This window comes from Elaeis guineensis, chromosome 9, assembly GCF_000442705.2.
Source record: "Elaeis guineensis isolate ETL-2024a chromosome 9, EG11, whole genome shotgun sequence".
Taxonomy (NCBI): domain Eukaryota; kingdom Viridiplantae; phylum Streptophyta; class Magnoliopsida; order Arecales; family Arecaceae; genus Elaeis; species Elaeis guineensis.
In genome coordinates, this window is record NC_026001.2 from 16,607,679 (window position 1) to 16,629,829 (window position 22,151).

The 22,151-nt window shown below is 37.8% G+C and overlaps 2 protein-coding genes across 4 annotated transcripts; one reads left to right on the forward strand and one right to left on the reverse strand.

Annotated features, from left to right (window-relative positions):
- Positions 1 to 10,250: 10,250 nt before the first annotated feature.
- On the forward strand, positions 10,251 to 16,706 carry LOC105051418 (uncharacterized protein ycf20). Of its 3 annotated transcripts, XM_010931863.4 has the most exons (3): positions 10,720 to 10,896; positions 15,577 to 15,965; positions 16,408 to 16,706. In XM_010931863.4, the coding sequence occupies exons 1-3, from the start codon at positions 10,836 to 10,838 to the stop codon at positions 16,420 to 16,422; spliced, it is 465 nt and encodes a 154-aa protein (XP_010930165.1). In that variant the 5' UTR covers positions 10,720 to 10,835; the 3' UTR covers positions 16,423 to 16,706. The 3 variants fall into 3 exon arrangements, with proteins under 3 accessions (XP_010930164.1, XP_010930165.1, XP_010930163.1); XM_010931862.4 differs by lacking the exon at positions 10,720 to 10,896 and adding an exon at positions 10,251 to 10,400 and having other exon boundaries at positions 15,577 to 16,706; XM_010931861.4 differs by having other exon boundaries at positions 10,726 to 10,896; positions 15,577 to 16,706.
- A 1,725-nt stretch (positions 16,707 to 18,431) lies between these two features.
- LOC105051417 (uncharacterized) lies at positions 18,432 to 20,842 on the reverse strand. Its single transcript, XM_010931860.4, has 2 exons — positions 20,319 to 20,842; positions 18,432 to 19,426 (listed from the first exon to the last, which is right to left on the reverse strand). The coding sequence occupies exons 1-2, from the start codon at positions 20,770 to 20,772 to the stop codon at positions 18,954 to 18,956; spliced, it is 927 nt and encodes a 308-aa protein (XP_010930162.1). The 5' UTR covers positions 20,773 to 20,842; the 3' UTR covers positions 18,432 to 18,953.
- Positions 20,843 to 22,151: the final 1,309 nt, after the last annotated feature.

Genomic DNA, 22,151 nt, shown 5'->3' on the forward strand with positions numbered 1-22,151 from the left:
ATTCTTTTATAATTGAGATATAATAATAATTCTACATAAAAATACAAAAAATATTAAATAAAGTGAAAAAGAACCAATTAAACTTGAATTTTCATTTAAAAATTTTTAGTTTTATCAAAGTAATTGATCATTCTTAAGTTTATAAACTATGGTTCAATTTTAAAATATATATATTGATACAGTTGAGGCATTATAATTAAGAATGCATCAAAATAAATAATGAATTTGAATATTTAAATATAGTAAAGTAAAGGTAGGCGGGATGAGATGTAGTTGCTAAGATTATACAAAAAAGGTAAATTAGTTTGTTTAAGAATTCATATAAAAAATTGAAAAAGATATTTAGAGTCAAAGACAAAAGACTCATTTGACCCTAATTTTTAGGTCGAGTCAAGTTGAAAAATACAAAATTCAGATTTAACCTAGAATCTAGATCGGGTTCAATTTTTGAACTCGATCCAATCTAAAGGGTCTTCAAATTCTAACTGGGTCAAGTATATTTGGGCTGGGGTTGTGTCGGGTCACAAATCAACTCAACCCATTTGCATCCCTAGTTAGACCATGGGCTATAGTAAACTTCCTTAATAAGGTGTTTTTCTTCTCTCTTGGGAGGATTCCATATCAACGAAGTCACTTTTGACAAATTGATAAGGAGATTAATTAGGTGATGTAAAGGGATAAATTACATAATGATGAGGAGAGCAACAATATATCATAAAGAATTAATGTAGGTCAATTATCTAGCTTTCAATGTGGGAGAATGGTTATGACAAAAACATGAAATTACTCAAGGCATCCTTAGTTGCATATGGGAAGATTTTTGACCTACAAACCCTAGCTTGGTAATTAATATTCAAAATTCATCCATACGTCACACCAATTCTCACAAGTTATATATATATATATATATATAATAGAAGAAGTAATATGTACACAAAATCGATGCCCCATTGTATTACTCTTTTTTTTTTATATGCACAACTAGACGACGTGTCATATGGACATTAATTTATAACCAGATTGGTTATCATTTGTTAGAAGTTAGAACTTGATGAAAATTAGATATGATGATCCTTAACATGGGTGCATATAGTTGTGATCTCAGGTAGCTTCCGAGTAGAGATGAAAGTGGTATAGATAATATCTGTCTGATCTATTTTTGTATTCAAATTCATCCGAATATAGATAGAGACTTGAGAATCCGAGTAACATCCATATCTATATCCATATTCATCAAAGAAAAATATATATTGATGTGGATACACTACCATCCGATCCATATCCAAATGTACTTACAATCCTACATAATTTTATATAGCACTTATTAATTTTTTAAAAAATATACAATCATATAAATATAATATCAACTTGATTTATTATCTATTTAATAATATCTTTAATTTTATAGTTATAGAGTTTAATTATTCAACTTATATCCATACTTTTAGTATTTGAATTATATCCGTATTTGTTTAAAACAAATATAAATATAAATTTTTATATCTGAATAATATTCATATCTATATTTGTATTCATTAAATAAAATAAATTTGAATATGGATAACGATCTATATCTGATCTGGTTTTGATCTTACTCTAGAGTAGTTAAAAAAAGAATCATATGCATGTCTAAGTATTGTGCATTGAGATCAGTTAAGATTTTGGATAACACAGAAAAACTAAGGTGTATTTTTTTTGTACTATCTATTATGGACAAAGACTCGATTCGACACGTAAGGTATTATTCGCTCTGGCTTATAGGCCTCACGATTTTGCTCTTTAAAAAATACCTCATATGGGAAGGATGATCCTCTCTTTATAAATATGAGTCTTCTTTGACTCACAACCGATGTGGGACTATTAGTATCCTCCATATTATTAGAATCACAACAGAATCTTTCAATCAAGGCTACTTGGCATGCTATTATTGTGGACATAAGCTCGGCCCGATATGTGAAGTATAGTCTGCTCTGATCCATGGCCTCACGATTTTTTTCTTTAAAAGTTACCTCACATGAAAAGGTTAATCTCTTCTTTATAATCTCGAGTCTTCTTTGATTTACAACCGATGTGGGACTATTGGTGCCCTCCACATTATTAAAATCACAACACTATCCATATAAAATATTGATATATCAAAATTTTAACAATTGAAGGATATATCAATAAAACTAATATTGTATGCCAATAGAAATAGATTTGATAATTAGTTGATTTCTCATGGGTCTAAATTTGAACTCTTACCCAACTCATTATTGGCATGCTTTGGCCAGGTCCGAAACAAGTACTGAGGTAATGTTGAGTTGGCAAAAGGACTAATATGCACAATGGAAAAGATCATAGAGATTAATGTGTAATTAAGAAGTTTGAAAAAATAATATTTATAAAAATACGATAAGATATGAAAAAAAAAAAAAAAAAGCACAGGCCATATTGTTGGTGCAAATTGCTTTTGGAGTAATTTTTTATCCTTCATGTTCAGTGAAGAAAAAATACACTGCTTCACCAGATTGCTCCACGTAGCGCAATTAATAAGAGTATATGCATTTAATGCAGCTTATCTTTTTTTTTCTTAAATTTTTCTAACCAAAATATCTTTTCCTAATGTTATGATATCTTATTGCTTTTTCATAGGATGTAATAGAATATCATAGAATTGTAATAGGATGTCATAATAATATTATGACATCCTGTTAGTTTTTATGATATTTTGATAATTATTTAATTATTATAATATTTTATTAATTTTTATGATATTCCAATAATTATTTATAGGATGCAAATTATAATGTCCTCTTAGTTTTTATAACATCCCTATAATTGTCTATAAGATGGATGACATAGGATTGCAACATAATGTCATAATATTATTATGACATCCTGTAAGTTTTTATGATATCCCGACAATTATTTATATGATGCAACATGATGTCAAAGGATGGCAACAAAATGTCATAATATTATTATGACATCTTTTTAGTTTTTATGATATTCCAATAATTATATATAGGATACAATAGGATGTCATAGGATTGTAATAGGATATGATAATATTATTATGACGTCATGTTAGATTTTATAGTATTCTGATAATTGTACAGAATGCAACAGGATGTCATAGGATGCAACAGAATGTCATACCATTATTATGACACTTTGTTATTATCTATGACATCCTGACTGAGCAAAATAGAGTAAAATGAGAGAAAATATATTTTGATTAGAAAAAAAATTAAGAAAAAAAACTGTATTAAATGTTTGCTTCCTTATTAATTATGCTACGTGGCTCAATCCGATGAAGCTGTGTTTATTTTTTTTCACAAAAGTAGTGTATAAAGAATTTCTTTGGTGGATTATCATAGCGTAGCACAATTGCCCAGACCATCCTCCCAATGCTCCGAGCATAGTTAACATAAACCCCCCTCCTTTTTCTCTCTTTCCTTGCTCTACCATTTCTTTAGGGGGGGGATTCCTCCTGAGGCTGAGGTACCTGTTCCCACCTCTCTCTCCGTGTGCCTTCAAGCACGGTATATGTTGTTTTTAAAGAAACATCCTGCTATTTTCTAGGAGCCCCAACATTCGGGATTTGGTTAAGTCAATTTTGACGGCAGTATTAAGAATTGTAAGAGTGGTACGGACTACATCATTCGGAGTATGAATGCCAAACTTTTGCCTGTAGGGGCCTCAACTCTTCGAGCCGTCTATTCCTAGAGCGGAGCTTCGTATTGCTTGGGCAAGCATTATCCGCACGAGGTATAAGCTTCGAGCGAAGAGGATATTCATTGAGGACGACTCTGCCACTGTCATTGGATGGATCTGGATGAGTTGAAGCATCTAGATATTTATCCATTACTTCATGACATCTGGAGATTCTTTCGTCATTGTACTATGATGCTTGTTCGTACGTATTTCGGGAGGTGAATGGCATTGTAGATTGGATTGTATCTGTTATAGTCCAAAAAAAAAAAAAAAAAAAAAAAAAACAGAGGAATTCTAAACCGGGAAGAAGACTCCCGATAGGAGTCTCCTTCTCCGGCGAAATCCGAGCAAAGATCGAACTCCTAAGACCCCTCGGAGTCCTAGGAATTCCTATAAGAAGACCCCCTCTCTTTAGAATCGATTCATCGATCTTTTCGTCCCCTCTTTCTCTCCGATTTTCCCGAAGAAGAGCCGCGGGCGCAGTTGGTTCCTCGCCGTGTTTTCTCTCCGATGAGGTCCCAGGAGGTCGTGGTAAGTCCTTCACTTTTTCCTCCCTTCCTTCCTCTTTCCCCCGTGCGTTTGTGCGCGGTGGCCGGCGACGAGCGTCGCCGATTTTTGGTCGGGAACAAACTCTGTTTTTTGGCTTATTTTCCTTGAAATCTCCAGCGCCGGCGATCGAAAATTGATCGCCGGCCACCCTCCTCCGTGACCGGGGGAGTGATTCCCGTCGGCCGCCGGCCTCCGCCGCGGCGGCCGTGGCCCGAACGGCCGGTCAAGGCCGAGGGGACGTCGGTCCCCTGTTCCGATGCGGGAAGAACCGAGAAGAAGAAGAAAAAGAAAAAGAAAAGAAAAGAAAAAGAAAAGAAAAGAAGAAAAAGAAGAAAAAGGAAAGAAAAAGAAGAAAAAAGAAGAAAAAGAAAAAGAAGAAAAAGAAAAGAAAAAAAAAAAGAAAAGAAAAGAAAAGAAAATAATAATAATAATAATAAAATATATATATATATATATTTATATATATATATATGAACAAATAAGTAAGTAAGTAAATAAATAAATAAATAAATAAATAAAAAAGAAAAATTAAAATTGATGAGAGAGAGAGTTTCTCTCTCTTCTCTCTCTTCTTTTCAGTCTGAACTCTGACTTTTTCTCTCTGAAATTGGACTTTCTCTCTCTACTTTCTCTCTCTAGAATTTTCTCTCTCTAAGATATTTCTCTCTCTTGATGGATTCCTCTCTCTCTAAAGTTATTCCTCTAGGATTAGCGTAGTAGGAGGTCTCATCTAATGATTTTGATCGAGTTTAGGAAAGAGTCGATTCTAAGTGAGGTTTTGAGTTGGGATTTGTTTAGATTTAATTTTGAATTAAAATTAATGTAAAAATATAATTTTGGATAATAGGCGCGGAAGAATCTACTAGAAGTTAGTCGATCCATTCGTTCAGTGCTCCGTGAAAGGTAAGTAATGAATCATCTTCTCGAGATATTCCATATTTATTCTGAAAATAAATAATTATTCTCTGAAATTATGCATGATTTATGAAATTATGTTTTGAAAGAAAAGTGCTTTTGAAATGTTATGGTATATCGATTTATGCACATGTTTAGTGAAAGATTATAATATATATTGTGGTACTAAGTGTTTTGATACAGATCGGATTTATGCTCTCAGCCTAACTATGTTTCAGTGGGCCCCGCCAATGGGGATTATACGTTGGTACTTTGTGGACCCTGTCAGTGGGGGTTGTGCGCTGGTATTTGTAGACCCTACCAGTGGGGGTTGTGCGCTGGTATTTCTGGACCCTGCCAGTGGGGGTTGTGCGCTGGTATTCTGTGGACCCCGCCAATGGGGGTTAAACGTTGGTCATAGTCAAGGCTTTTGAGTTACGAGTGTTTTTGAATCGAATCGGATTTATGAATATATTATATGTGAATATTTGGAAATATTGGATCTGCATTAAATCAGCATGAAATATATTTTTATGTTTTAATTGCAGCATTATTTTTGAAAATTATATAATATCTGAAATATCTGGTTGAGATATTTGTTACTTACTGGGCTGTCTAGCTCATTACCTTTCTTTCTATTTTTCAGATTCAGATAATTAATTTCGAGCGTGGGAAGAAATATTGGGACAGAGCTTTTAGAGGCGAGATTAGCATTGTCAACACTTAATTGAACTTAGATCTATTGTTTTAATTGTTTTAAAAAAAAAATTTATTGGATGTAAGAACATTTGATTTAATTACTTGAATTAAAATTGAATAATAATTATTTGAATTTATTCCGCTGCGATGCATTGATATCGTGATGAGATGCCTTGCATGCTTATGGAGAGAGTTCTTCATGAGTGTGCGGCGGTTGCCGCGACCCTCGATTTCACAATCTCGGGTCGGGGGCGTGACAATTAATATGGTATCAGAGCATAAGTGGATAAATTATGACACATAGAATTTAACATATATGAGTGTAGGTGGGTAGACATTAGGAATATTGGGACGTTAGAGTATGAGAATCATAATAAACCCATCCTAACAAATAGATCAATGAATCTAATAAGGTTTTACTACCACAAGGTTACCATGCCTCCCCGTAGAATGACAAGAACTACTCAAGGAATTGCAAGAGAGACATCACAACCACGGGATGGTAGCACTCTCCATCTGACCAGTGGTACCCCTCAGGAGGAGGGAGTTGTAGATCCTAATGGGAGTACTTCGAGAGCATGTCAAGAACCAGATATGGCTCAGTTAATGCAGACCCTAATCAGGATGGTACAAGCGCAACAACAAATACAGCAGCAAATGTTTGAACAACAACAGATACAACGAGATATACAACAACATCAGCATCCACCACCACAACATGGAGAGCAACCAGTACAACGGAACAACATTTCAGAATTTAAAAAGCTTGCTCCTCCAGCTTTCAAGGGAACTACCGAACCTTTGGAGGCTGATAACTGGATAATGGAGATGGAGAAGGCTTTCGCTGTCCAAGAGTGTCTTGATGAAGAAAAGATTCGATATGCAGCTTATTTACTACAAGGAGAAGCATACAACTGGTGTCGGCGACTACAGCGCAAGCATGAACAAGACGGCGAAATACTTACCTGGGAAAGGTTTCGGATTGCATTCTATGATCAGTATTTTCCTCGGAGTATAAGGATCCAGAAAGAGCAAGAGTTTATTTATTTGAAGCAAAAGGGTATGAGTGTGACTGAATATGAAGCAAAATTTACAGAGTTAGCCAAATTTGCTCCGAGATTAGTGGATGGTGAGCAAGAACGTGTTCACAAGTTTGAGATGGGACTGAGAACTGAGATTCGAAAACAAGTGGTTCCATATGAATTGACAACTTATGCAGATGTGGTAAACAAAGCACTGATAATTGAAAGGGAAGTCAATGCAGAACGCATGGAAAGAGAAAGAAGGCAAAGAAAGAGAGCAAGATCAAATGATATACAAGGGCAGAATAATAAAAACATCAAAAGATCAGCCAAGGGAACAATAGACAATAAGACTCAACAGATTGATGGTGAGCCGTGCTCCAGATGTGGCAAAAATCATGCAGACAAAGATTGCTATTGGAATACCGGTGCTTGTTTCAAATGTGGTCAGAAAGATCATAAAATTGCTAGCTGCCCACTAAATACTGAAAATCAAGCTGGCAAAAGAACTCATGAAGGACAACATAAGGATGGCGGAAAGATTTCTAAAACCCAGGGAAGAGTTTATGCGCTTACTCAACAGAATCCACAGGCTTCCAATACAATGATGACAGGTATGAAAAATTTCGAGGACGAAATTTCTTTTTAGGGGTGAAGAATGTTATAGCCCAAAAAAAAAAAAAAAAATAGAGGAATTCTAAACCGGGAAGAAGACTCCCGATAGGAGTCTCCTTCTCCGGCGAAATCCGAGCAAAGATCGAACTCCTAAGACCCCTCGGAGTCCTAGGAATTCCTATAAGAAGACCCCCTCTCTTTAGAATCGATTCATCGATCTTTTCGTCCCCTCTTTCTCTCCGATTTTCCCGAAGAAGAGCCGCGGGCGCAGTTGGTTCCTCGCCGTGTTTTCTCTCCGACGAGGTCCCAGGAGGTCGTGGTAAGTCCTTCACTTTTTCCTCCCTTCCTTTTTCTTTCCCCCGTGCGTTTGTGCGCGGTGGCCGGCGACGAGCGTCGCCGATTTTTGGTCGGGAACAAACTCTATTTTTTGGCTTATTTTCCTTGAAATCTTCGGCGCCGGCGATCGAAAATTGATCGCCGGCCACCCTCCTCCGTGACCGGGGGAGTGATTCCCGTCGGCCGCCGGCCTCCGCCGCGGCGGCCATGGCCCGAACGGCCAGTCAAGGCCGAGGGGACGCCGGTCCCCTGTTCCGATGCGGGAAGAACCGAGAAGAAGAAGAAAAAGAAAAAGAAAAGAAAAGAAAAAGAAAAGAAAAGAAGAAAAAGAAGAAAAAGGAAAGAAAAAGAAGAAAAAAGAAGAAAAAGAAAAAGAAGAAAAAGAAAAGAAAAAAGAAAAGAAAAGAAAAGAAAAGAAAATAATAATAATAATAATAAAATATATATATATATATATATTTATATATATATATATGAACAAATAAGTAAGTAAGTAAATAAATAAAAAAAAATTGAAATTGATGAGAGAGAGAGTTTCTCTCTCTTCTTTTCAGTCTGAACTCTGACTTTTTCTCTCTGAAATTGGACTTTCTCTCTCTAGAATTTTCTCTCTCTAGGATATTTCTCTCTCTTGATGGATTCCTCTCTCTCTAAAGTTATTCCTCTAGGATTAGCGTAGTAGGAGGTCTCATCTAATGATTTTGATCGAGTTTAGGAAAGAGTCGATTCTAAGTGAGGTTTTGAGTTGGAATTTGTTTAGATTTAATTTTGAATTAAAATTAATATAAAAATATAATTTTGGATAATAGGCGCGGAAGAATCTACTAGAAGTTAGTCGATCCATTCGTTCAGTGCTCCATGAAAGGTAAGTAATGAATCATCTTCTCGAGATATTCCATATTTATTCTGAAAATAAATAATTATTCTCTGAAATTATGCATGATTTATGAAATTATGTTTTGAAAGAAAAGTGCTTTTGAAATGTTATGGTATATCGATTTATGCACATGTTTAGTGAAAGATTATAATATATATTGTGGTACTAAGTGTTTTGATACAGATCGGATTTATGCTCTCAGCCTAACTATGTTTCAGTGGGCCCCGCCAATGGGGATTATACGTTGGTACTTTGTGGACCCTGCCAGTGGGGGTTGTGCGCTGGTATTTGTGGACCCTACCAGTGAGGGTTGTGCGCTGGTATTTCTGGACCCTGCCAGTGGGGGTTGTGCGCTGGTATTCTGTGGACCCCGCCAATGGGGGTTAAACGTTGGTCATAGTCAAGGCTGTTGAGTTACGAGTGTTTTTGAATCGAATCGGATTTATGAATATATTATATGTGAATATTTGGAAATATTGGATCTGCATTAAATCAGCATGAAATATATTTTTATGTTTTAATTGCAGCATTATTTTTGAAAATTATATAATATCTGAAATATCTGGTTGAGATATTTGTTACTTACTGGGCTGTCTAGCTCATTACCTTTCTTTCTATTTTTCAGATTCAGATAATTAATTTCGAGCGTGGGAAGAAATATTGGGACAGAGCTTTTAGAGGCGAGATTAGCATTGTCAACACTTAATTGAACTTAGATCTATTGTTTTAATTGTTTTAAAAAAAAATTTTATTGGATGTAAAAACATTTGATTTAATTACTTGAATTAAAATTGAATAATAATTATTTGAATTTATTCCGCTGCGATGCATTGATATCGTGATGAGATGCCTTGCATGCTTATGGAGAGAGTTCTTCATGAGTGTGCGGCGGTTGCCGCGACCCTCGATTTCACAATCTCGGATCGGGGACGTGACAGTATCTTTTGTTATCAAGCATATTGGAGATTAGACCTGGTATCAAGGCGATGATAGCCCTCGAATTTATTTTGTATTCTAATTTTTTGAATTGTACTCGTGCTAGAATGATGTGATGGCCTATTTGTATTAAAAAGAAGAAGAAGAAGAAGAAGAAAAGAAGAAAGAAGAAGAAGAAGAAGAAGAAAAGAAATGGCTTGCTAGTCTGTGTATTGATGTTGCTTTATTATTTCAATGATCTTTATCTCGTTACTGGGAGGGAATTGACATCTCTTTCTTTGGATTCATTTTTTAAGTAAATTTGTTAAGGAAAAAAGAAAAATAAAACACTTCAATTTCAGGTCTAATGCAGCATGATTTCTGATGCTCGGTGGCTGGGCGCGTTGAGCGTGTGTTTTTTTTTTTTTTTTTCTCTGGGGATTGGGGTGGCTATAAGCAATCAAAACTCATAAATCAGAATCTATGATGACACGGTCCAATTTTCCTAACCGCTATTTGGATGCAATCTTGTTATTTGTACACCACAGTACATGACCTCAAAACTTGAAAATGAGCAAGCTCGTTTCGATTATCTACCCGTGCGCGGGGTGTAAATGAACAACTTGACTCGCGCTATTATATTTATAGCCATTGAGCTGTAGTATATAAATACCCAACACAAAACCCTCGCTCCAAGCCGCCCACTCGATCGAGACTTCTGAGGACGTAAAAGAACGGAGGAAAAACCCGGAGAAATAAACGGAAAGAAAGGAAGGAAGGAAAAAAACTAAAAGGTACCTGTTCCGTTATAGATTGATCTTTTTTTTTTTTTTTTTTTCTCGTCGCTTCTTTTTCTTTTCACTTCATTCTCTGTTTTCGGAGATTATTGGGGAAGGAGAGCGGGTTTCTTAGGTTCCTATTGGGGTTTTGCCTCGATCATTGGGGATTTTATGCGCATTGTGAACGGCAGAGGGCAGTGACGAGGAGGTTGAGGGCAGGAACGCCGAGGGGGGCCTCGCGGCCGCCGGCGAAGGCGGCGAGGAGGCGGAGGAGGGCGAGGAAGGGCAGTTGGAGAGGGGGAGGAGGTGGAGGGCGGCAGCGGTGGAGGGGGGGGGGAGAAGATGGCGCGGACGAAGAGGGGCTCGGATACCATGGGGTTGCGGAGGTAGAGCCCGAAAATCATAGGAAAAAAAAACAAAAGACCTGGGTTGTTTTTTTCCCCTTCCTATATGATTTGCCGCTTCCCGTTGTTCTTTTATCCCACAGTTGAATCATCCAAACAGTGCTTAGGTAAGGAAATGGGATTTTTATCCATAGGATTCCCAAATTCTATAGGATTTGGGCCAATCCTCTCCTTTCCAAACAGGCTCTTAAAGTGTTCTATATGTTTAGTTGCAAAAACTTTCTAGTCAAATCATATGGACTATGGTTTTTAGTAGGGATTACAAAATAATTTTTGGTGAAATATGGTGCCACTCCAACTTTGCGCGAGAAACACATTGATTCTAAAAGTTTAAAAATTTTAATTTTACCTTGAAATTATTTTTTTGTGTGCATTGGCACGGATGCCCATCTCTTTGAGGAAGCGTTACCATGTAATTATCACATGATAACTTAATATTGTTGCTATTATTCGACTCTTGAGCTTTTATTTTCATGCGAAGGAAAGGAGAGTCACAAGGAAACCATGTGATTCTCTTCTCCAATTAACCTCTTGAAGGAAAGCAACTTGCGGCCACAATACTTCTCAAGCTCTCTCAAGCTCACTGGAGAAAGTTTTTTTTTTTTTTTTGGTTGAAGTTATAAGCCAACATTAAAAATAAAAAGAAAAAAAGAAAACAAAAGCACTGTATGATGGCCTCCCCCCCACTCCCCTGGCTCGTTCGCAGTGTGTATACCAATGGCTTCACCACACTGATCCTCATGATCACTGCCTGGTTCGAGTCCTCCAGTGAGAGAGATTGAGTAGAGTGGTGGCCGTATTGTTTTGCACCTCCGAGTTGGTGCTCCAAAAGAGGGGTACCAACACCAGAATCGCCCTTGTGGACCTGATCAGAGTCGGAAGTCCCACCAATGCCATGCTAGGAGGTGGAGATTCACTGTCATGTATTGCTTCACCCTAATTGATGCTCAGTTCAAGCCATTCAGGGAGAGGTTGAAAAGTAGAAAAGGGCAATGGTCGTGCTATCCTGCACCACTCCTGCGAACTGATCAAATCTTGGAAGTCTGATTGGTGTCAGGGTAGTAGGTGAAACTTCACCGTGGTGTCTTGCTTTGGCTCGTTCGATGCCCAGTTCAAATCTTCCAGTGAAAGGTTGAACAGTATGGTGGTACGTTATCCCTATACCATCGAATTGGTGCTCTGGAGGAGGGGGATTAGCATCGAGATTTGAGTGCTGCGAGAGAGTGCAATGGTTTCTTTGAGAATAAGGGTGCAAACGAGTCAAGCCGCTCACAAGCTATCCGAGCTCGACTCGAGTCCAACCTCGACTTAATTATCATCGAGCTCGAGTAGTCAAATAGTTTTTCGAGTCGAGCTCGAATAGTAAGATGCTTGGCTCGAAAGCTTGCTAGCTTAATCGAATTTATATATATTTTTAATAATATTAATATTAAGGATAATCGAACCATTCCGAACTAGATGGTTCAGGGCGTTTCAAGCCATCTCGATGGTAAATCGGGATGGTTGGGACGAGCAAAACGGCACACTAGAGGAGGGAGAGGGAAAGAGAGAAAAAGAGAAGAAGAGAGAGAGAAGAGGGAAGGGAGATAGGGTATGATGCTGTCGGAGGCCGGCAGTGGTCTGCTGAGGCTGTCGGAGGCCAGCAGTGATTTGCTGAGGCCATCGAAGGACTGCGGAGGTCTTCACGGCTCGGCGTCGCTTGATAAGCATTTAATTGAGTGAGAAAGAGAGAGAGAAAGGGGGAGCAATGGTATTGGAGGGAGGCACAGTCGGTGGAGAGGATGTCAGAGGGCGCCCTTCATGGCCATCGGGTAGCGAAAAATATGCGGACAGAGCTGCGGCTGTGGAGCAGGGGCAATCGTCCTTGTTCATTTGTCGGCTTTTTTTAAAAATGAAGATGAATAGTAAAATCAATAGATCTATTACCGGCTTCATTGTTTGAGGATTTTTTTAAAAAAATTAAGAAACAGGAAAGCCGGCAATGGGTGTGTCGGCTTCACTAAATCCATTACTGGCTTCACTGTAATCGAAGTTTTTTTTAAAAAAATCCATGAAATAAGGACGATCGCCCTTGTTTCATGTTCGCAGCATTGGAGGCCTCTCCAGCGGCTTTCCCTCCTTTTATTTTCCTCTCCTTCCCTCCCCTCCTCCTCTCCTCTTTCTCTCTCTTCCTCTCGATTTTCTTCTTCTCCTCTATGTCGGTTCGCGCCAGTCCGGTTCGGTACGGACTGTACCGACTAATACCATTAGCTGGTCGGTACGGACTTCGGTACTGAGTCTGCCAACCTTGATTAATATATATATATATATATTATTATTATTATTAGTAGATTAAGGCTCGATCTCGAGCTTGAACTTGAGCTCGAGAATGGCTTGGCTAATATTCGAGCCGAGTCGTGTTGATCTCGAGTTTTGACTATTTTTCATTGAGTCGAGCTCGAGCTTGGGATATCAAGGTTCGGTTGATATGGAGCTGAGTTTCGAGCCTGAGTAGTTTGAGTCGAGTCGAGCTTGAGCTTCCAGTTATTCAACTCGGCTCAACTTGATTGCACCCAAATTTGAGAAGGACGATCCAATAATGCAAGCGAGCACTTGGGTTTCTTTGAGAACTCCAGGCTCTAATAATTGGATGACTAGTGGTGAATATATTAGCTTCTCATGGTGATCGCAGCCTTGTTGGTCAATCAATGAGCTTCAGAGGAGTGGCTGATCATCTAGGGAAGGTGGATTAATCCCCTATGTTGGTGGATTGCTCTTAAACAAATATATCTTTGTGTCTTTATTGGAAAGGAACAAGAAAAAAAAAATCCAATATTGTTCTCAACAACACTTATGTCTAAAAAAGCCTTTATTATTTGATTCATAGGATGGCAGTAGAGTCTCAGCTCAAGTAGTTAACGGAGATGTTGGAGTTGAAGCTGGAGAAGTTAGAGGAGTTGCAATAGAGGTTAAGGAGATCTGTTGCATCAATGCTTGAGACCATGGAGGATGCAAGTTTGGCATTAGAGGATTTGATAGCGAGCTTTGGGAGCTGGAAGTTGATGATGGATTTAGAGACAACAATTGAATTATGAGGAAAGGTTTTGAGTTTACTTTTTTTTTTTACTATTTTAGTCATTCAATATTAATGGTATTTTAGTCATTTTAGTCACTCGGTTGATAGTGTCGGGGGCTAGATGGATGTCCGTGCCATTTTGACACAGAAAAATAAGTTTTGGTGGTTAATTGAAAATTTTTAAACTTGTGGGGTCGATGTGTTTCTCTCCCAAACTTTTGGTTAAGTGAAAATTTTTAATTGAAAACTAAGTTTAACTGTTTTGCAAGAAGCAATTCATTTTTAATGTGAATATGTAGCTAAGAAGATTGTTGTTACACCTTTCCCTAATTTTTGTAGCTTGTTGGAGTTGCAATTCAATATTCATACAACGTTAAGTGGTCTTGAGGGTATTGCATCTGGCTTATAAGTTCTTAATTGATATCTTTAGAACTATTTTTTGTAGACTTAAAGCTATGTGTATCCTTTCCAAATGATTTCTTATGTCCTAAACAACCACAAATTTTCACCAGGATAAAACTAACATTTTGAATAATCTATGCTACATTATAGTGTTCCACAGGTTAGCTGCTATTTGAATCATTAGCTTAAATTGATAGATTGTAATCTCCATACTGGCTCTCTACAATGGAGGAACATGGGTTGGGGGTGAGCCTTGGCACAATGGTAAAGTTGCTCCACCATGACCTTGAGTTCATGGGTTCAAAACATGGAAATAGCTTCTCCTTGGGCGGGATTAAGGCTACATACATCTAACCCTTTGCATACCCAGCAATGGCAAGAGCCTTGTGCACTAGGCTATCCTTTCTTAGTCTTCATAGTAGCCAAAAGTAAAGTACACAGGAATTGGGTTCTGTTTTTTGATGGGATCCCTGGATATTGAAGCAAGTTAAATGCAATTAGTTCTTAAGAACAGGGCTGAAAAGCAGTTAATGTAAGGCAAATTGCTTATACCGAATTTTCTATGCATTAGTACTAGCTTTATTAAGTTGGTTTTTGTTATGCTGTTTGTCTTCAATGTTCAAGTTTTGGAATTTGTATGCTGCTAAACCAAATTATTACAGGTCAACATTTTATGTTTCTGAAATCGAGCAACTGCTATCCATTTTTGATATCTAAATTCTCATGTAATTTGTCATCAAAGGAACCAAAGGAACACATTGTAAGTCTGAGCATGCGGTCTCAGTGGTGATATATCAGGAGTGACGACAAACAAACGATTTGTCAAGAGTTATCGTCATAGCTATGTATTATAATCTAGATCATTAACATCTTAGTCATATTTCTGCAGCTTGACCAACTTTTGGTTCTTTTTTATTTTTCTGATTTTGAGAACATTTAGAGTTTAGAGTGTGTCTTGTCACACCTGGGAACCCAAATAGGAAAACATAAGTATCTCCTCATGTCTCGGAAAATTAATTTCCCCAAGTAAATGTTATTTGTATTTAATCTAGAGCTAACTCATCTGGGTTGTGCATGTGGTCCAGATGAATGAAATTGTCTGGTGGCCCAAAGAATATTCTGCAACTTTTTTGAACTTGAAAAAAGTTTTTTTTCTCTATTCCTTCATAAATTGCTGCCGATAGCAACTTTTGAGAAGATAGTAATCTGGATTTCAAGTGTGCATGTTGCATGTTTTTATTGATTTATTTAAAGCATCATGTCTTTGTATTCTGACTTTTCCTTTTTGTATTTCTCTCTTTTTTTTTTTTTTCCGTTTGTATAATTGTAGTGTCTCCAATGGCATGTGGTTCATTTTCTGTCCCTGCTGCCCTTGTCAGCCTCAGCCTTGGTTCAGAAACAAAAACATTTTTTCAGAGATCCAGAATGTCTCCTCGTAGATACTCATCTAGGAAGTTCAGAGTCCGTGCAGTACAAGAAACTGAGGGGCCACGGAGGTTGGTTGACATCATCCGTATCATCCCAGAGATCTCAAGGAACTACTTCAGAAGCCGTTCTAGGCGAGCGCTTTTTGGTGGTATCTCATTACTAGGAGGCTTCTATGTTGCACAGACCATTTCTCTGTCCTTTGGTGCTTTGGGTGTGAATGATGTGATTGCTGCAGTGTTATGTGTTCTTCTTACAGAGTATGTGACTAAATATTATTATAGTCGGCCTAAGGTAACGTTTCCTCTTGCCCTCCTCAACAACTTTAAGATGGGATTCACTTATGGCCTTTTCATTGATGCTTTCAAGCTGGCTAGTTGAGAGGAAGTTCCCAAAAAAGGAAGTAATGAATCTCTCTGTTTAAACTTGTGAGAGCTTTCCTTGTCTTGGCTTGAGGTACATACCATGGTACAGATTTACTTTCTATTTAAGAGTTCTGTTCGATGTGTACCGATCTGATGATTGAATATGGCTGTGATTAGGTGACCAGAAGCCCCTTATTTTGTTCATACAACCTCCTCATTTGCAATCTGTTCCTGTCCTTTGTTGTTGCCTTAAATTTTCAGCTATGTTCCAACAGGATATGTTATGGAACCCTCAAATACTTGTAACTTGTAAGGAATCCTTAGTCTTATATGATATATCATTGCATTGATTATTGTGGTTTCTTTAGCAGTATGCAGGGTCGTGAATCTTAAAACTTTGCAATGCTGGAGTCTTCTTTCACTTTAAAACTGGACCATCAATTGTCAAGAGAAGCATGGTCAGATCCTTTTGGGTTGATATAATCCACGTTATCATATGAGGAAAACCATGTATAGAAAATTCCTTGTGCTCATGTATTAAAGTTCCAGCATGCTTCCATCCTCTCTTCTAGAGCATGTACAAAAATTTGGGAAAAATCTGCAAACTGTAATGTCAGAAAAAACTGAAGCATCATTATCTAAAGGCTTAAAATGTGGATTTTTTATCGTCTCCAGTATCCCTTTACTTTTGGTCTCTGTGAACTTTGAATTCAGCTCTTGATATGGATGTTCTGTCAAAGTGATTTAATCTGATAGCTGTGGAAGATGTGGCTGTTTCTTCCTGCTGATCTCTTCTTGATGATTCTAGCTTCCTTAAAAGTGGCATTTGGCCATCAGTGTATGTCAAGTTTCTGGTGGACAATTAGAACGTTTTGCTGCCTTTTATATTTACTCTCCCATGTATTGAAGTAAAATTGCATTTCAGAAGTGCAAATAACTGTATGATTTTTTAATTGCAGAATGCAAATTACTGTGCGGTGGTTTGATTGTATCACATGGACACATTATCTAGTATCAATTAGCATTAATATTTGTTCATTAGATCAAGTTGTTCTTGTGTTTATGGCAATGAAACAATTTCTTATGTAAATTCCTTTCTTTAAATTTTATGGGAAATATTAAAATCTTTTTACCAATTGTTTTATGATGATGCAAAATGAGAGTAAGATTATATGCACTGAAAAGCACAGGCTTCATGGATTTGTAAAACTGGCAGCAACTGTAAGTGATGCTTAGTTCAAATTTTTAATACAATTTTTCTGGTACTGTTTATGCAGATTTTCTTTCAGGCCGGTCAACATATTACGTGGTTTGAAGCCTGATAATGCCAAATGATTTCTTTTCAGTAAACTAAGGTATTTAATATTAACAGAACTAATTATCTTGCTGTGCTATCTTCTCTGGCTTGCACAGTTAAGGCTTATTTTACTAGGTTGATTAAGTCATTTAGCTGTGATAGTCATGTTGAGTAGGTTGAGTAACATAGTTCGCTGAGATTTGGCTATGTTGGCGAATAATTAACTATAACTAGGTTAGTTTCTATGGTAAGAGTCACATACTTCTGGGGGTGAAAATTATGACTTGATCCATCATCTGGTATGCAATCGACCCGCTTTAAACAGGTTCAGGATTAGCATTAATAGGTTTAAGTCATAAGCTGACAGTCTAGATCTATTTAATAGCAGCTTGAAATCATCTTAAGACCTTTGACCCATTTAATGTTTTAACCTATTTAATAATCAGGTAGGATCATGACCTAAGATGTTTTACCTTTTAAAACATATATAATCCATGTAAAATCTATTTAAACCATGTTTATCTAGTCTAACCCAACTTATTTAACCTGTTTAAGCCGTTCAAAACTACTTAATCTGTAAAAAATGCATTTAATTTGTTCAACCTTTTTTATCTCTGACCATTAAGTAAATGAGCTATGTAGATTAGATTGGATTACTTGTTTAATAAATAAGTCAGATTCGAATCCGGATATTCATCTTGTTTAATAAATAGATCACGTTAAATCTTGAGATTTTACCTATTGTGTAAGTTGGCTTTGGGTGGACAAAATTTTGACTTAACCTATGTTTGACTTGACCCAAATTAGACCTGATCTCACTTTACCATCTTCAGACTTCAGTTATAAGTGTCATTAGTTTTAGAAGATCAAATACTGATTGTTATTGATTTGGCTAGGGCAAAGAGATCAAATACTGATGCTAGTTGAAAGGTGATCAGATAATGGTTTTATTGATTTAGCTTAGATAACCTTGTTTCTTTCCTCTTTTTTTTTTTTTTGCTTACGAGAATAACCTTTTTGCTTTCAGTGACAATCTATTTGTAACACCCGCATGTCTAGGAACGAAGTCGATACAAAGATTAATGAAGACACATAATATATATATAATAGGCCTTGTTTTATTGTCCAAATAGTGCAACAACAAACAAATATCCCTAAATATAATAGGCCCAATGCATACAACAAATACAAGAATGTATTTTAGGAAACATATAATATAAAACAACGACCACACAACCCTAGCTAGATCTCTCCGTCCTTGGCCAAGTTCTCTGCTCATTATTCTAGGACAGGCTCACATTTCGGCATGAAACATGGTCAGAATGATAGCCCTTCAATCATCTGCCTCAATAAGGCTATAAGAAGACATCTCCTTGGCATTGCTTTATTAGTAGACTAATCCCTGCTCCCACACTGAAAAACCCAGCTCAAGATAAGAATATCCCTCTACTCCACACTTCCTAATTTATTCCACTAGATCTACAAGCTGCAAGGAGATCATTTTATTAGCACCAAATGGAAAGCAATTCAAGGGCATGAGAGGTGTCTAGCAACAAACAAGTGTAAACATGCATGAAGAGGAACTTACATATATATCTATATCTATATCTATATATATGCTTAGTAGTGGATGGGTGGTGGTGGCGTGGTGTAGTGGTCGGGAGGTGGGGACTTCATCGGTGGTGGAGGGGACTTGTACATATAAGGAGGAGACACATAATGATATGGAGGTGGTGGCGGCGATTTATAGTAGTAGGGAGGTGGAGGGGGAGACTTGTAGTAGTAGGGGGGCATGGGCTTGTTGCACTCCTCAGAGGGCTTCTCCGGGGCGAAAGCAAGGGGCTTGGCCGTGAGGAGGATCTCCTCGTAGGACTTGGAGTGGACCTTGAGTTTGGCCCCCTTGTTGAGCTCGGTAGGGATGTTGCATGTTGACCCCTTGGGCGCGGCGTGGAGCTCCACCTTGCAGGCCTCGGCGCCGTACTTGGAGTAGGGGAAGCCCTTGACGACGACGCTGTATTTGCCGTAGCTGTTGGTTTCGCCGTAGGCCACGAAGGACTTGGAGCCGGCCATGCACGTCACCTTAACGATGGCACCTGAAAAATACGTACAACCATAATACCAATGAGCTGCTTAACTAGTGAGTCATGAACAACATGAGTGGACTTGGGCTTCCAAGTGTCTTTCTTAATTTTTCCCCTGAGAGAAGACGATTTGTGTGTGCGCGCTGTTTTTCAAAGTCAGTCTTTTAATTTTTTCTTCTCCCTTTTTTTTTTTCCCTTGCATCTCTTTCTCCAATTGGACTCTTGTATAGATTAGACTCTTTGATTCAACTCCTAAACAGATTAAACTGTGTAGCTTTCTCTTCTCTCTTTCTTCATTACACATGCCCGGTTGCTGGTTAATCTAAAAAAAAGTATATTTATGATGAATAGCCGGTCAAAGTCTTCAAACAAGTTGGCGATTGTTTAGATCAAGTAGTTAGTTTCTAGATTATCTTATGAGCTGTTCTTACTTGTTATGGGTTATTGAGATATTACAGAAACTAGCTAGCCTCATGTTATCTAAACCCATCGCAACATCATAGATCTCAGCAGCCCATAATAATAATATAGAGTATTTGTGCCAAACATTTTCTTCAATATTTGGCTTTTCTATGGAATGAGAATTTGATAGAAGAAATATCAATATTGGAATTTAAATAAAACGAAAGAAGCCACATATACGCATTTCGAGCTCTAAAGTAATGCAAGATTTTTTCATTTTATAATTCATACGGTTTACACTCAACCAAGTTTTCACCATAAACAGGAAATTCGAAATTAATCTGAATATAATGGAAATTTGCCACTCACCTGTCAAGCATCGTATACCACATGTTTCATAAATGAATTAGTAATATATCATCTTTGGTAGTGTTCGCCCGGGAATATAATACTTCGAACAGAGGTAATTTTGTCTATTATATTTTAACTCAAAAATTCTTACCTTCAAGGAGTTTCTTGACGTGAGAATCCACTGTTTTTTTCCAGTCATAGCATTTGTAACAGTAGACCTCTCCAACTACCTTGACGATGGGCTCGTGGTAGTACGGTGGTGGTGGAGATTTATAGTAGTATGGTGGAGGTGATTTTGATGGTGGAGGTGGAGACTTGTAATAGTAGGGTGATGGTGGGGACTCCTTTGGTGGTGGGGGAGACACATAGTAGTAAGGAGGAGGATACTTCTCTGGTGGTGGAGGAGATGCATAGTGGTAAGGTGGTGGCGGAGACGGCGAAGGTGGTGGAGGAGACTTGTAAACATATGGTGGAGGAGGTGGTGGCGACTTATCATATGAGTCGCCGGAGACGACGGCTACATTGGTAGTGAAGAAGATGGCTAAGGCCACAGTGAGAGCCTGCAATACTTGACCCCTTGGGGGGTCACCAACTTGAGCCTTCATGGCCAATCAGTGAGGGGCAGGGAAGGGGCGGGGGAAAAAGGGTCGGTTGTGGAATTTTGGATGCCAAAGCCTGTCCGAGAACAGTGTATTTATAGGGGAAATTCGTTAGAATAGAGCTGTAGAAAGGTTATTATTATATTGGTTTTAGTCTTTGATCATTTCTCCTTCTAGAGTTCTCCTTCGCTAATACTATTCTAATTTCTCCAAGACGTACAAAAAGAGTACTCTTCAAGAGTCTAACCTTTGTGATCATCTAACAAAATGCTGCTACTTAGCAGATGTGCTACATGTTAACAAACTAGTGGCAGTAACGTTATCTAATTGGACTTTTTTCCTTCTGCCTTGCATAACAGTAATCGCTGCAGGAAATTAAAAAAAGGTGAATATCCCGAGTTTCACTTGCTGATGCTGGAAGAAAACATTGGCAACGAAACCATCATGCCAAAACCCATCAATAAGCATTGAAAATTAACAATGCTTATAAGAAACTTGTTTCCAAAGAGACTTTAACAAATGGCAGCAACCTCTGTCTTTAATAGTTATATTAAATTTTCTACAGACCTTGTGGTTCTTATCTGACAAAAAATGGAAAGAACCTTTTCTTAAGTGGGAACGGCCCTTGATACTATTGACCTATTCCCTTGTTCCATGCCTGCATGTTTGGAATGTCATCATCTCAAAATGACTTTGCTCTGCTTAGCACTTCAAATAGTCATCCTTTTTCTTGTTTTCAGCAAGAATGGTTCAAAGTTAGTCTAGCTTCTAGTTTTCCTTACATATATGTACGGAAAAAAGCTAGAAGAAGGAATCCCATCATCCCCACCGCCACCCCGGCCATTTTTTTTTATTTTTTTTTATTTTTTTTATAAAAAAAAAAAGCTAGTGTAATACTCCTTGCTCGAATTTAAAGTTTTGTCACAGATAATTGTCATAGTATATATCATGCATGTCTTTATATATGGGTATTTAACAGCTATGATGATAAAAAAAATTCACTAAATCTTCTTTTAATCAAAATGTTAATCTTCCAATCAAATATGTCCTTGGCTCTCCATTCCAGGTCTCTTTGAAATGCCAACCATTTCCCAGGCAACCCCGTAAAAACTCATAGCGTGGCTGCAAATGTTTACCCTGATATTCCCAGGACGTGTGGACCCAACTTCAGGTGGAAGAAACTAGCTAGAATAGGGATTGGATGCATGGCCAGTCGAGCAGAACTGGTCTTCCAAAATGTGTTCAGAAAGTTGACAAAAGAAGCGCGCACAAGGATACTTCTGCAACAACTCTCCTAACCAAGGTACGTACGTCCCAAGCTTAGACTGGGACAAAATGGATCATAATACATTAACACGGCATTGACAAGGACTCCAAGAAGCCTA